The 15,134-nt window shown below is 41.1% G+C and overlaps 2 protein-coding genes across 2 annotated transcripts; one reads left to right on the plus strand and one right to left on the minus strand.

The window, feature by feature from the left end:
• Positions 1–1,919: 1,919 nt before the first annotated feature.
• ran (RAN, member RAS oncogene family) lies at positions 1,920–5,311 on the minus strand. Its single transcript, XM_058648918.1, has 7 exons — positions 5,202–5,311; positions 4,263–4,320; positions 4,099–4,183; positions 2,948–3,073; positions 2,671–2,858; positions 2,418–2,588; positions 1,920–2,288 (listed from the first exon to the last, which is right to left on the minus strand). Exons 2-7 carry the CDS (start codon positions 4,293–4,295, stop codon positions 2,244–2,246), a joined length of 648 nt encoding a protein of 215 aa, XP_058504901.1. The 5' UTR covers positions 4,296–4,320; positions 5,202–5,311; the 3' UTR covers positions 1,920–2,243.
• A 1,935-nt stretch (positions 5,312–7,246) lies between these two features.
• Positions 7,247–15,114, plus strand: tbc1d10c (TBC1 domain family, member 10C). The gene is made up of 10 exons (XM_058649913.1): positions 7,247–7,325; positions 7,632–7,772; positions 8,851–8,950; positions 9,421–9,528; positions 9,745–9,851; positions 10,287–10,401; positions 10,614–10,679; positions 10,761–10,950; positions 11,193–11,350; positions 11,640–15,114. Exons 2-10 carry the CDS (start codon positions 7,636–7,638, stop codon positions 14,859–14,861), a joined length of 4,203 nt encoding a protein of 1,400 aa, XP_058505896.1. The 5' UTR covers positions 7,247–7,325; positions 7,632–7,635; the 3' UTR covers positions 14,862–15,114.
• Positions 15,115–15,134: the final 20 nt, after the last annotated feature.

Raw genomic sequence — 15,134 nt, forward strand, 5'->3', positions numbered from 1 at the left:
GACCAGACAAGGCACAGTATGGCCACAGGGTGTATCAAAATAATTCATGTTTTTTGGCATCAGTTACTTTATGGTTGCAAAATGCAATGGTAGTACATGTCTCAAGTCAAGATAATTTATGTGTACCTGAAGATTTGTTGGGCCCCCAATTGAGTGTTTTATGTTTTGTTTTTTTTAAACATATTAAATAACTTAAACAAGTGACATGACTGAATGAATGAATACATTTTTATTATATTTCAATTAAACTTCAGTAAACCACACCTGGTGCTTCACTTTGAATATGAAAGTATGAATATGAATACGAAATTTAAAATAAATCTGTGATCTAAGTGCCCTCTAAAGTTAAAAGGTATCTGGATTGGTGAAAATAACAATATTAATACAGGGGTGTCTACCAAGGGCCAGAAGTCTCAGAGGGGAGCCCCCAAAACATTTTTGGCATGTGAGCAAAGATGAATTACTGAATGAGCCGACTGGGCCCATGAGGTCAAGGGGCCCTGAAGCCCAAGCCCAAGTCACTACCTTAATAAGTCAAAAAGCAAAAGGCTATGAATCTTAACACATTTGGCTGTTGCCCTTCTCAAGCTGGCCATCTCAAAAATGCACGAGAATATAGGAAATCACATCTAGAAAATTCAACATTTTCTGGGGGAAGACTCCCAGACCCCCTGCCCGTATGCACCCACTGTTAAACAAACAGGGTGGTCCTTATGCATCTGTGCCCAGGGGGACAATAGTCATAATCCATCTGTATTAATACAATTGATAATGTAACATTACCATGTGACATTTGTGTCAATAATCATCAAGCACAATCAAATTATGCTTAGGACCTCCTAAAGGCTTGGGCCAGCACTGTATTTCCATCATCTGTTTCTGTTTCTTTTCTTTTTGAAAATAAAAACAGTTTGCAGTGCAGTTGCAGTAAATACACGACTCATTCTGAACTGACGTCAAAATTTGAGCCCTGCATTATCCCTTACATAGTTCAAGATTTGTTGTTCGCACAAATTGTTTGCTGCAGAGCATGGTCATTTCTGGTTCTATTTCTATACAGAAATCCATTCTTCTGTATTGATTAAATGCATCATGTGCCCAGATTTAGTTTCAGAATAACCTGACCTGTAATAAGGTCATTGCAAATACGATCTACGACAGCAAGCAGAACGGTAAAAAGTGATTGCATTGATTTTTTGTGAACATTTCTCAGGTAATTGGAAGACTGTCCCAACGGAATGTCAAGCCAATGTCCGATAACGAACTAACTTTACCTCGGTATGAAACCTTGTCCACAGCTCTTTTAAAAACAAACTGACGCCGTTGGGTAACAGCGTTAGAGGGGTTCCTTACGATGCTGCTGAATCGCCTGGTGACGGTTTAGAGTGTAAATTTTCATTGTTTCTTTGCCGCTTTCATTCCAGTTCTCCTCAGGGAGAACCTCACGGTGACGGCTGTGATTACGTCGGCTGCGTAGCGGATTTTCCTGGTCAACGCTCGCCTGCTAGCTGGCTGTAAACTGGAATGGATTTCCTGAACGGAGGCATGCATCATTACTCTGCGTCTCATTGACACGCCTCCGTTCAGGAAATCCATTCCACTTTTTGCAGCCAACTAGCAGAGCAGTCAGGGAATCACTTGCGGAGACATTTCAGCAGAGCACAGACGGAAATCTCTACAGTTGGATCGGAAATTTCCGATACTGGATCGGCCCCATCCCTAATCCTTAATAAACTTGTCCCCCGTAGATCCAACTGGCTGCACATCCAAGTCTGGTTCTGTCAGAGATGTCTTCTCCTTTCTGTATAATATAAGGTTTCTGCCTTATTGCGCATGTTGTGATTTGGCACAATTGACAATGTTTCCTTTAAAACACTACTGTCCATAATAAAAAAACAAACAAACAAAAAAAACACATGTTATATTGAGAATGTTTTTATTCAAAGTTTGCTCCCCTTAGTGTTTCCAGTACACCATACAACAGCATTATGTGAGCTGGTTAAGTGCAGTGGAAGGTGCTCGATGATGAAGAGTAGCATGTCGCTATACTAACGACAACACTAGGGTGGGATGTGTCTTATACTGTGAAATTAGAACTACAACTTCTCCACCAAGTTATCTTTTAAGTTTTAAAACAAACAGAAAATTTCAAAAATAAAAAAATCTGAAAGGGGATAGAACAGTTAAGGGGCAACAGCTTCCTGTCCACAATTGGGAGGGGGAGAGAAAATCCAGGGAACACGTTAGAGGTCATCTTCATCTTCTGGGAGCGCTGTTTGTGATGCAACCTAAAACAAGCCAAGAAAAAAATATTTTTTTTTACTTCCTGATTTTTCATTTAATGAGCTCAGGCAAAGGAGCCAACAGATTTGAATTAGCAAAGTTAACAGAACCAATATTTATAGGGTCAAACTCACTTGAAGCTCTTCCTCGTATTTAGCAGCAAGCGTTGGGTCCATTTGGACTTCTGGGGGAGCGAGGGCTGGCATTGCAACAAATTCCAGGTTGGCATCACCGATCATCTTTCTTGCTAACCACAAGAAAGGCTTCTCAAAGTTGTAGTTACTCTTAGCAGAAATGTCATAGTACTAAGGGAAGAGCAGAATGTCAGACGTCAAACTTATATATAATATGAGGGTGGACAATGATCATTTCATGTTCAGTTGTTACCTGCAGGTTCTTCTTGCGGTGAAACACAATGCTCTTGGCTTTGACTTTCCTGTCTTTTATGTCCACTTTGTTGCCACAAAGGACAATGGGAACATTCTCACAGACACGGACCAAGTCACGGTGCCAGTTAGGCACGTTCTTATAGGTTACTCTAGAGGTGACGTCAAACATGATGATAGCACACTGAGCTGTGGAAGCAAGAGGTTAACATTTCAACAATTAAATCACTGAAACATTATATTTCACTATTTGAGTCAGATGATGGTTGATAAACTACCTTGAATGTAGTATCCATCTCTCAAGCCTCCAAACTTCTCCTGACCAGCCGTGTCCCACACATTGTACTTAATAGGTCCTCTATTTGTGTGAAAGATCAGTGGATGCACCTCTACTCCCAGGGTAGCTAGAATTACAGAAAAAAAGTTTGTGTAATTACTTCATTAAGTAAAAAAATAGTTGAGAAATGCGACAAGTGATCTATTAGTATAAAGGTATCAATATAAACTGCTTTCAAGTTCCATTGCCACTGCTAAGCCTGCCCTAAACTGCTTTAATCACACTCACTATCAGCTGAAATTAGACTCCTGCCTTTCTGGCATCATTTTCTGCAGAATGCAGTGCGTCACAACGTTAAACAATTAAAACTCCACTTGTGATAAACCTAACCAAAATAATTTAGGACGGCCAGTTCCTGGTATGGTTTAGGGGGATTTCATTCACCTGATAAAGGCTTAATAAAAAACATTAATTATTATAGTTGAACACTGTCTATCTCTTCAAGCTGTATTATATCTGCTAGCTATGAATTTACAAAAATAAATATACATAACAGGTAGAAAAAAAACATAGAATGCCACTTAATTATTCCACCTTCTAAGCTATTTAAAAAAAGTTTATACCTGGGTTTAACAAAGGGCCCTTCTGCACAGAGTTTGTCGATCTCCCGAAAAGTGTGTGTGTGAGTACATTGGTTGTTTGTCTCTGTGGCCCTGTGATGGACTGGCAACCTATCCAGGGTGTTACCTGCCTATTGCTTTATGTCACCAGCACCCATGACCCACATGTGGAGGATAAAGTGGTATAGGGTGGTTGGACCGCTGGTGTAAGAAATAATTCTTGTCTTCAGGTTTTCTAATTGCATATGATATGGTGAATTGGTGACTTTTGATGTTCAATCATATTTTGAATATATTTGATAGTGAATATTGGATGGAACAACAACTTAAATTACATTGCATATCAAACTACAACAGCAATATCTGTCAGAAAACTGGATATTTCAGTCAGGTCACTGAGCCCTAATCTGAACACAGGGGGGCTAAAAATGTGTGGACATCTTTGTCCCTGTCCATAGCTCAAGTGACAATGCTATTATACTAAATTAGAAATACGACCTAACTAACTTGTTAACAAGTACAACGTACTTACCAACGTATTTCTTCTCGAACTCTCCTGTGACGTGCCTCTTCACAAATGTCGTTTTTCCGGTGCCCCCATCACCTACTAACACCAACTAGGAAAGACAGATGGGTGAATATCAGTTAAATAAAAATCACAAATGTATTATAACAGATGGAAAAGCGAACGCTTACCTTAAATGAAGCGACACAATCATTTTTTTCCATATTGGCGGCCGTGGTTGCGGTTTTCCTGGGTGAACAAAACAAGGCGGGACGTTAGCACGTTTTTCATTCTTCCGTTACCGAGTGAAACAGCAACTATGAACACTGAGCTAGCAGTGTTAGCCTGGTCCAATAAGAAACTACGTATAAACGAAACGTGGGACAAACTTAGAGCCCAGTTATTACTTTACCGCGTAAGACGTATGTGTTATATTCAGTAGTTATACACTAAAGTATATCCTGACCATGTCAATTTTATATCCGGGCTAACAGCACAACAAGCTAACATGTGCACTTTACGTTATTATTACGTCAGGTTATATAATGGTTTTAAGATATACCCACGTGCGAACACATGGTGAACGTAGATTAAACGGACATGACTGTACTGGTTCGCTGTATTAATGCAGTGTTTTCCAAAATAGCCATTAGCTAACAGACCAACAGCGTGAGTGCGCCACATCGAAATGCGAGCGCAATTTTTCGTGTGCGACTAGAACAATCGAGCAGTGAGGCCAGACACTACGATCCACACCGAGACTGACGTAGACTTAAGAAAAACACAACTGCAACCGACTACGGGCGGTTTGTTTTAGTCAATAATAGTACGTACATACACAGAATTAAAGCGTATTTTTAGAACAAAGCGGTCGCTAACGTATTAGCCAACGCGGAATGGAAGCCATTCTCTGTGGCTAGCACTTAGCTGCTAACAGTTAGCTGCAATTTGGCACAAGGGGCAAAAAATCAATGGCCCTGTGTGGTTGATTGTTTCCCACAAAGATGCCCTTAAAACGCAACGCGGATCTTCACATGCACCGTCACATTCTCAGGACTCCAAAGCACTCACACGACAATCATAAACTAAAACAGTGGAATTGCCCGCAATAAGAAAACACACAGACTCACCGGTGGTACTGCGAGGAGAGAAAACAGAAAATGGCTGCGTTCGCGGGAGATTCGGCGTGGACTATATGAGTCAGTTTCCGCCCTTATCACGTGATCCAGTAAAAAAAAGCCCATTCAGGTTTAGTGCATGCAGAGGTTAGCTATAGCTATGGTAATGTAGCCTATGCACGTATACATATGAGTTGACACGTTCGCAGGTTTCAGAGCTCAAAAACTAAAAGTTTAAACCATAGACTGCATCTCTCTATTCACAAATAAACAACATTGGGACTCACAACCTCACACTTGTAAATACCTACACTTTTATATCAGTAAATTGTATCACTCATAAGTTCTTTGTTGGTTTTATTCAGGCAACTGACGACCATCTGGCACCAGGATGAAGCCACTTTCAAAATTGTGATGTTGAACTGTAACTGTAGGTACAAAAATGATCCTCCATTGTGCAATATGATAATCGATATCGCCAGGGCAATTATCAATATTTTAATTAATAAATGAAGGTGCTCAATTCATAGATTTTATGCACTTTGTTCTTCGTTTTGATTTCTTAAGTCAGACAGATATCGGGATGTATTGCTGTATGATTGTCTTACAATATATTCATTATCACAGAATCATTGTATCATGATATTATTGGTATCATGGACCACATATCGCATGTGGTATCGGGAGGTACCCTGTGACTCCCAACCTTCTATACTAGGCAACAAATTTGCTATATTTTGTTCAATATAATTCACCTGTGATTATTTATGTGTAATGTTGCAGGGAGATCTTGAAACCATAGTTTGCTCTCAATGGCGCTTTCCTGTTTCCTGTTTTTCTTCTTATAATTTCAGTACATCTATTAATAATTCAAGGATCGACTGTCTGTCCATCGGTAGACAAAGTCATCAAAGGCAAGAGTCCTTTGATTACTTTGACAAGCACCCGTCTATCAGACGCTTGCCTATCAGAGACACAGTCCAGTATGTAAATATAAGGGGCTTTCGTAATGGGAACTGTGGGAGGCAAATCGCATTTCATATGTTTCAGTTCAATAAATAAGTGCAGTCTGTATTTTGTTTAAGGGTTCATTTGAACGGAAATAAATAATTGATTGAATGGAATAATAAGTTAATTGTAAATATGGAAAAGGTCAGCTACATTAATTGGATTTAATTTAAGTTTAGGTATAAATTATGTTTTGTATAGGCATACTGTATTTTAAGTTTTCCATTAGACGTGTCAGCTCATGTTACTGTCACTTTTTACGAGTAGATCCTTTGAGCACACAGAGGCAGTTGAGGCTCAATTAAGGACCGAGCCACACAGTTTCTTACCATAGTACTTTTTGTTGATTAGGAATTGATTAGGATTGATCACTTCTTTGTTAAGACGCTGCAAAACCGTAGAATAAATATTTTTGTTTTATCTTTTTACATCGGAGTCCTGTGAAAGTTTTTTCCTGCTCAAGCAAATGTACAAGAGTCAAGTTAACACTATGGATGAGTTTCAACTCCCACAGAAACAATTAATACATTGAGATGATGGTACACTAAAAAAAACCCCACATAATTAAACACACAAGCACAACTATTTTATATTTCATTTCTACCAAATGAAAATATTTTCACCTCAATCTTACACACTTGACCTCTAATTAAATGATGACAAAATGCTATAATATATATAATATATCAAATGTACTGCCACACAAGAGAAATGCAGTAAATTCTAACATATGAGGTTAGAATAAAAGCACACACTAGCATTCATTTTGAGGAAGCACTTGAAAGGGCACAATTGGCAAATCATATTGTATTGATCATCACAAACTCTGTCGTTATATTAGATGATTCATGTCTGAGCAATCGACTTAAATCCATACATAGTCAGTTTTCCTGCACAGCGTGTACGACAGCATGATTTAATAGAGGGAAGTTGATATGTGAAGCATCATGTATTTGTAATACATGAGGGAAGGACAAACAAAAGGGGGAGGCAGACAGACAGAGAGAACAAATGAACATGAGAGAGGGAGGGAGGGAGGAAGTCAGTCTCCCCCTCCCATCACTGGAGGAGCATCTCACACTTTACATCTTCAGCAGCGAGTGAACCAACATGACAGAAATGTAAAAGGTAAATCAAATTAAATGCTTATTCCACGATGTTTTCACAACTGTCCACGTGGTGTTTTTATGTTTGTGGTTTAAGACCAGGAAGTCGACTTGGCAAGCTTTACACTCACACTGAACAAAAACTCTCAACCCTGGCTTTATTAAAGGAAGTGGTAAAACATTTACAGTTAAAATGGTGCGTTGTGTATTTCTGTTAATAAACTAGTGCTATCAGGGGTTTGTCTCTGATATGAAGTCGCATATAAGATTAATATGATCATCGCAATACAGTTGACAGTCACATGGTGAATGTCTTCTTCACTTTCAGGGAGATGTTGAGTTCATTGAGTCTAGCACAGAAGAACCTCTGTGAGGAGGACAGCTCTGGATCTGATGCAGAATCGGAGCTCAGTCTGGAACCAGAGACAGACCGGTTTGGTTTTATTCTGACCAATGGATCCCCAGCTGGGTGAGCAGTTCCAAATATGTGCTCATCTACTGTTACTGTGGCTGGTATTGTTATTAAATCCAGCTATTCTTATTGAAGGAGATGGAATGGTCGAGAAACAGGTGTAGGTGGCTGTTAAAATGATAAAAATTTGTCTTCATGTAAATCATTTAAGAAATGCTGACATTTATAAAAATACAGATGCAGAAAATTGAAAAGACGACAAAAAACCCCAAAACATTTAGATTTATTTGAAGATTTATTCATTTTAATGATAAAAAATGTTTGAGAAAACGTTTTTAAATGTTTGTGAACACGTCCATTGTCCGTCAGAAATTCATCAGATAATGCAGAGTAGGCGTAAGCTGCTTGTGCTTTTAGACCTTTAAAAACTTTATATATTTATATGAACAAAATGTTATGGTCATTTAGTGTAGACATACAGAGAAAAAAAAATGAAGTAAAAGAAAGCTTTGTTTATACAGAGCAAAGTGCAAATGAGGAGGAAGACACATGATAGAACAATCAGTGCCCAAAATCTTTAACAGTGTGGCAGTTTTTTTTTAGGTTTGCAGAGAGGCGTTCTTTCTGCAGTAGCTATAAGTCGTATGAAACTCAAAATTGTTTGTCAAGACAAAACATACATTTTTAGACTCTCCTTGAGAGCTGCAGTAATGTGGATTTTATACATTTGTAGAAAAACATATATAGCCATGTCAGGAAGTGTATAAACCTGAATACTTTAAAATGTAGTTGACTTAGTTAGTTAGACTACATTCTGACAACAGTGAAACTACACATTATGGTGGTAACTGTAAACAAATATAGAATAAAAGTGGCTGAACCAACAGCTACCTGTTGTCTTCATACTTTCCTTAGAGGTGACATCCTGATCCGTTGCCACGGAGACATCACACCGCTAACATGTGGTTTTCCTGTTTCCTGTCTTGTTCTTCAGAGCACTGCTTTTCAAAAATGACATGACAACACATAGAAGTGCATGTATCAAATGTGTCACAGTGCCTGCATACTGTTAATGGAGGAGATGTGCACTTGATTTAAAAAACAAAAACAAAACTTAACTGGTGTTTTGTGTCAGGAGTGTGGGTCCGTCACCTGAGCTGGTCAGGCAGAGGGAGACCAAGTGGATCAACATCATTCTCCAATGGGATCACATGTTGTTGAAGAAGACCAATAAGGTGTGTCCTATCTAAGACAGTAAGGCAGTGAATAAAAAGACTGATAGTTGAGCTTCAGTTTCAGGCTCCTGGGACTATGCACACTGGTTCAGTGTCATGATTTAGTGGGACCACGTTTTCTTAATCTTATTCCTGGGGACCTGTTACCCTGCATGTTTTATATGCTCCCCTGCTTCAACATACCTAATTCACATGAATGGGTTGTTACCAGGCTTGAGCAGAACTTAATGACGATCTGGAGCCCATGGTCAAGAAGGTCCGTGGAGTTAGAATTAGTAGGGTTGTGGGCCCCCAAGACCAGGATTGAGAAACCCTAAGGTGGGACACTGGGATTTTATTCTATTTTAACAAGTCCAAATGTCTGCTGTGAAAAAGGCCATACAGTCTACAGTCAACAACAGAGAACCATGTTGCCATGTTGATGACTGCACTGGGCTGATCCTGCGTCTCTGTTCCCTTTGCCCCCTCAGGTCAAAGTGCAGTGTCAAAAAGGCATCCCTGCCTCACTGAGAGCCAAGTGCTGGCCTCTGCTCTGTGCAGCCTCCGACAGGATGAAACAAAATAAAGACCTCTACCAGGTGGGAGAACTGACCACAGCAGACCCAGTTAACACAGGGCAGAAACAATTAGAGTTGATTAATTGATATGGATATGATGAAAAGTACATTTACTCCACAGAAATGTATTTTTCAAACAGGACATATTTTCCGTCTCCAGCTTCTAAATTCTTTTATATCAAATTTACATCATATTTATTGACATTTACCCTTGAATATCTTTCATTTTGGTCCCAGACTCTGGACTCCCAGCCAGCTCTGCAGACCTGGGTGGATGTGATTGAAAGAGACCTGGGTCGACAGTTCCCCTTCCATGAAATGTTCCTCTGCAAGGATGGACATGGGTATGTCCTATTTTTTACTTATTCTTCTTAAAAAGTTGAAAGCAACAGGACAGTACAGCAGTACATAAAGTCTTATATACAATAGCTCAGTAACTCCAACACCATCTTATGTTTCATGTTTTCTCTGTATCTTTATGTTGGGAAATAAAAGTGCATTCAGAGAAGAGAATAGATGGTGATATCATATAAATCTGTAAGAAATTCTCCTGCTCAGTAAATCGAGTCATTCAACAGTTAAAAGGGACAAATGCTTCTTGCCCCTAGTTTTCAGATGGAGGACACAGCAAACCAATAATGTTACATCATTTCAGACCAAACAGAGGCAGAGCGATAACATAAACAAGAACAAAAAAAGATGCACTGCAGCTTTATTAAGTATTGTAACATTCTAAACTTGTTGTCACTGTGACTGATTATTGTGGACTGTGTGTGAAGGCAGCGTGGTCTGTTCCGGGTATTGAAAACCTACACTCAGTTCCAACCAGAAGAGGGTTACTGCCAGGCACAGGGGCCCGTGGCTGCAGTGCTGCTGATGAACATGCCTGCTGAGGTAACAAGATTGAACTCTTGCCAATAGGCACCCAAACTCATCTCAAATCGTTTAATTTAAATTAATGTGAGTGTTTGCTGCATCTACCTGCCCCCTGGCACAAAGGCAGATTCTGAGGCATTGCTAGCATAGCAAGAATACAGTAATTAATTGGATGATAACAATAATAAAAATCGTGGCATCTGATGTTCATCTGGTGATACCCCGGACAGGAGGCCTTCTGGTGTTTGGTGCAGATCAGTGAGCAGTACCTGCCTGGTTACTACAGCCCTCTACTGGTAAGGAGGACGCGCACATTCCCACACAAAATGTGCCTGACACTGTCAAAACCGTTCACCTGCTGCCAATACCTTGTGTAGGAGGGAGTCCTGTTTGATGCTGGCATGTTGACCTGGGTCCTGAGAAGGACATGTCCTGCAGCACATAAACACCTACAGCACCATGGAGTGGAGCCGCTCATGTTCGCCACTGACTGGCTGATGTGTCTTTTCACACGCCACCTGCCATTCAACACTCTGCTCCGTGTCTGGGACCTGTTTTTCTGCAACGGTACATCCTCCTGTGTGTTTAGAAGCACAGAAATCTGTATGTCATAATTGTGCTATTGTATATGTTAATGCAAAATCTAACAACAGCGGAGTGGAAGAGAATGTGCATGCTTTAACTGATGTGGTAAAGCACCAGTCATGCTATCTGGTATTTGTATGGATTTGGATTTGATATGGGGACAGGACAGTTTCCACTGCAGCCACTTCAACCATCTTACCTCTTCTCTTCCATCTTATGTGCAGGGGTGCGGGTGCTGCTCCAGGTGGCAGTGGTGCTTGTGCGACGGGTGTTGGGTCGTGCCGAGCAGAGAAAGCAGTGCCAGGGCCAGATGGAGACTCTGGAGAGGCTGAGGGGAGTCAGGGAGGAGGTCCACGAGGAAGATGACACCTTTATAGCAGAGGTAAACCCATGGAGTCAGCTGCAATCAACTACAATTTCACTGTATAATGATTTTTCAGAAAATAACCTGCTTCTGCTGGCTAAAGTGTCAAGTATTTAGTGGCCTATCCTTAAACTTAAACAATAGCGCGACCCTGGCTCTCTTAAACCACATCACAGAATTTGACATAAAAACAACAAAGCTGGTGATGCCTTAACATTTTTGTACACAAATACAGCATAACTGAAATAGTGACAGAAGTACGTTAGAATATGGACATCACCAATATTTTTCTCTTCCATGCACTCAGGTGTGCTCAGTGCCACTATCAGCTCGAGATCTGGAGAAACAGACAGAGAAGGAGCTAGAAAAGTGGAGAAGAGACAAACCCTCATCCACATTTGACCCCAGAGGTCGCTGCCACGGATACCTCATGGCGTGGGCACGGGCTCAGCAGAACAATGAAGACCTAGACAAGAAAGAAAAAAAAAAAGGGAACCTGTCCGTCCCCCTGTCTCGCTCTGCTTCCACACTGTCTCTGTCCCCATCATTCTTTCGCAAGAGGTTGAGGAAGGGCGGAAAAGTCAATACAGGTGAAGGTGGTGCTAAAGTTGTGAGGCATTTTTCAATGGGAGCAAAGGAGGACTGGAGAAGCTGGAATGAGTTACATTTTAAGAAGGTGCAGGGCGTTCAAGAGGAGGACGATGCAGATGAACCTAAAAAGGAGGACCAAATCCAAAACATACAGACTGACCAAAAAGAAACAGAAAAAGTAAAAGAACTGAACGACCAAGCTGAAACAGGAATAACTGAAATGGAGGGGAATCAACCGAAAAAGGCAGAAGAGGACAAAATGCCTTCAAGCCAAAAAAAAGAAACAAATATAGAAACTGAACCAAATCAAGGTCCAACCAAAGACCAGAGTGTCGAAAGTATTCTTCAGCCAAATGAATGTACCTCTCACCATGAACAGGAAAAGATGCTGGGCTATCAGAGCCAGTCACCAGTGTTAGAGCAACAGACACTCAAAGATGTGGAAAAGGAAAGTGACAGACCAGTGTTAGAAAGTGAACATTCAGCTGCTGGGGAGGAAAATTGGAGAGAGACTCAAGCAGATGTTGTTGCAGACACATACACAGACAGAGAAATGGAAACAGACTCAAGTGAGGAACAGACAATTCAGGACGAACTGAAACAAGAGGATGAGACAGAGAGAAAACCGGAGCTGCAGACACAGGTGGACACAGTCAGTGAAGTCTTACAAATAGGAACAGAGACTATTCCAGGCTCAGACACAGAAAGCACCACAGAGGCAGCAACTTTCTCAGATTCAAATACAACACTAGAGACAGAGACAAAGGAAACAGAGAATACAGAGACGGACAAAATTGAAGTATTTAAAGAAAATCACCACAGCACTGAGTCACTGACAGAAAGGGTGGAGGAACATGTAGCCACACAAAGTGAAATAGAGTCTGAACCAGCACATATAGATTCAAAGACAGAAAGTAAAACAGAAACAGTAATCATGTCTTTACCCGAGTGCACTCACCAACAAGTGGACACAGAAAGTGAAGCAGAAATGCCAGTTACAGGTGACACAATGGAAGAGTTACAGCAAGTATTTACTCACTGCTCAGCAACAGAGTGTGACAGAGGAGCAACTGAACCCACAGAGGAAAAAGAAACCATTTCCACTGTGCACTCAGAGTTTGACAATAATACAGCACAAGCAGAGGAAACACAAACTGAGACTACTGACTCTGCAGCACCTGCAGTGAAGGAGGAGACTTCAGAGCAGGCTAAAGAAGAGGATCTCATCACTGAACCTGGTGAGATAACAAGTTCAGTAGAAGATAGTTACTCTGAAGCACCAGCAGTGAAGGAGGAGACTTCAGAGCAGGCTAAAGATCATCTCATCACTGAACCTGGTGGGAAAACAAGTTCAGTAGAAGATAGTTACTCTGAAGCACCAGCAGTGAAAGAGGAAACTTCAGAGCAGGTTAAAGAAGAGAATCTCATCACTGAGCCTGGTGGGGAAACAAGTTCAGTAGAAGATAGTTACTCTGTAGCACCGGCAGTGAAGGAGGAGACTTCAAAGCAGGCTAAAGAAGAGGATCTCTTCACTGAGCCTGGTGGGGAAACAAGTTCAGTAGAAGATAGTTACTCTGTAGCACCGGCAGTGAAGGAGGAGACTTCAAAGCAGGCTAAAGAAGAGGATCTCTTCACTGAGCCTGGTGGGAAAACGAATCCAGAAGAAGATAGTTACTCTGTAGCACTGGCAGTGAAGGAAACTTCAAAGCAGGCTAAAGAAGAGGATCTCACCACTGAGCCTGGTGGGAAAACGAATCCAGTAGAAGATAGTTACTCTGTAGCACTGGCAGTGAAGGAGGAGACTTCAGTGCAGGTTAAAGAAGAGGATCTCATCACTGAGTCTGGTGGGGAAACAAATCCAGTCGAAGATAGTTACTCTGTAGCACCAGCAGTGAAGGAGACTTCAAAGCAGGCTAAAGAAGAGGATCTCATCACTGAGTCTGGTGGGGAAACAAATCCAGTCGAAGATAGTTACTCTGTAGCACCAGCAGTGAAGGAGGAGACTTCGGTAGAAACAAGTTCAGTAGAAAATAGTTTCCCAGAGGAATCTGTACATAAAGAACCAGCAAGTCAGCTCACAACTAATTCTTCAGAGGTGGAAAAGCTCAGTGAAAATGTTCAAGAGGACCCTGCAAGAGAGGATAACCTCACGTCATTTCCAAAAGTGACAGATAATGTACACACTGATAGCAACCCACAAAGGCACGATAAAAATGATGTTCCAGCTGAGCAGGATAACAGCGAACTGACTCAAAACTGCAGGTGTTGTAGCGGCCAGTCTTCAGAGGATTTCTGTGTCTGCAGGTCCTCCAGCTCACATGGATCCAGGTTAGCACTCTCCAATGACCTCTTCACTGCCCCACAGGAAACTAGCCAACCACAATCTATCTCTGATCAAGCAGAAGTTAAACAAACTGAATCACAGTCCCATCCTGGAGCAGTAAACACAACCCAAACTTCTCCAAAGGTGACAGAGTCTTCAAAAGTCACCTTGTTCTTGTCCACAGAAGTGACAGAGGGGAAAGTAGCAGAGCAGGAGCCGCCTGCTGTTTCTAAACGTTTTGGTCTCTTCCGCAGACTGAGAGGAGAGAAGCCTAAAAAAGCAAAGGGGAAGGAGGCACACAAGATGCAAGTCCCCACAATCTTGATTCAGGACTTCAGTGACGGAACAGGGAAACTGGTCGAGGAAGTATGTGAGGACAAACTTAGCTCCAGGGAGAGGAGGAGAAAGCGGAGGGAGCGAGAAAGAAAGGAGAAAGAGGAGGAGAGGTTGAGGAAGAAGAATGACAAGGAGACGAAGGAGCGAGAGAGGAGGAAACCGCAGACGAGGGGGAAAAGTTTTCAAGTGCAAAAGAGAGATAACAAAGATCCACAACTGGCAAAGACTGGCTCACAGACTCTTAGATCTTCTGCATCGTACGCTGAATCCTACTTCTGACAAACATTTGTAATAGAGTCTTGAGGATGAGAACTGAAGCACCAGGTTATGGTTATGGCTTTTTTGATTAGAAGTGATCTTTAGCCAGTTTAATTTGTTTGCATCATTCATTTATGTGATAAAAAAGGCTTTGTTTACATTGTCACATATCAACTGAATATTACCCTAACCATACACTCCAGATCTCATCCCCTTCTTGTTCAAACGTTTTACATGTAAATAAATAATGATGTTTATATACTTTGAAAAAAACACATTTGTTTTATTTTTTTG

The sequence above is a fragment of the Solea solea genome, chromosome 14, assembly GCF_958295425.1.
Source record: "Solea solea chromosome 14, fSolSol10.1, whole genome shotgun sequence".
Classification (NCBI taxonomy): domain Eukaryota; kingdom Metazoa; phylum Chordata; class Actinopteri; order Pleuronectiformes; family Soleidae; genus Solea; species Solea solea.

Bases quoted from the DNA above. Each gene is read 5' to 3' on its own strand.
- ran (XM_058648918.1), bottom strand. From the start codon at position 4,295: ATGGAAAAAAATGATTGTGTCGCTTCATTTAAG. The intron at 3,074-4,098 runs GTAAGTACGTTG...CTGTAATTCTAG, and splicing joins GTTCGAGAAGAAATACGTTG to CTACCCTGGGAGTAGAGGTG. The intron at 2,289-2,417 runs GTGAGTTTGACC...GGCTTGTTTTAG, and splicing joins AATACGAGGAAGAGCTTCAA to GTTGCATCACAAACAGCGCT.
- tbc1d10c (XM_058649913.1), top strand. From the start codon at position 7,636: ATGTTGAGTTCATTGAGTCTAGCACAGAAGAACCTCTGTGAGGAGGAC. The intron at 7,773-8,850 runs GTGAGCAGTTCC...GTTTTGTGTCAG, and splicing joins ACCAATGGATCCCCAGCTGG to GAGTGTGGGTCCGTCACCTG. The intron at 11,351-11,639 runs GTAAACCCATGG...CCATGCACTCAG, and splicing joins ATGACACCTTTATAGCAGAG to GTGTGCTCAGTGCCACTATC.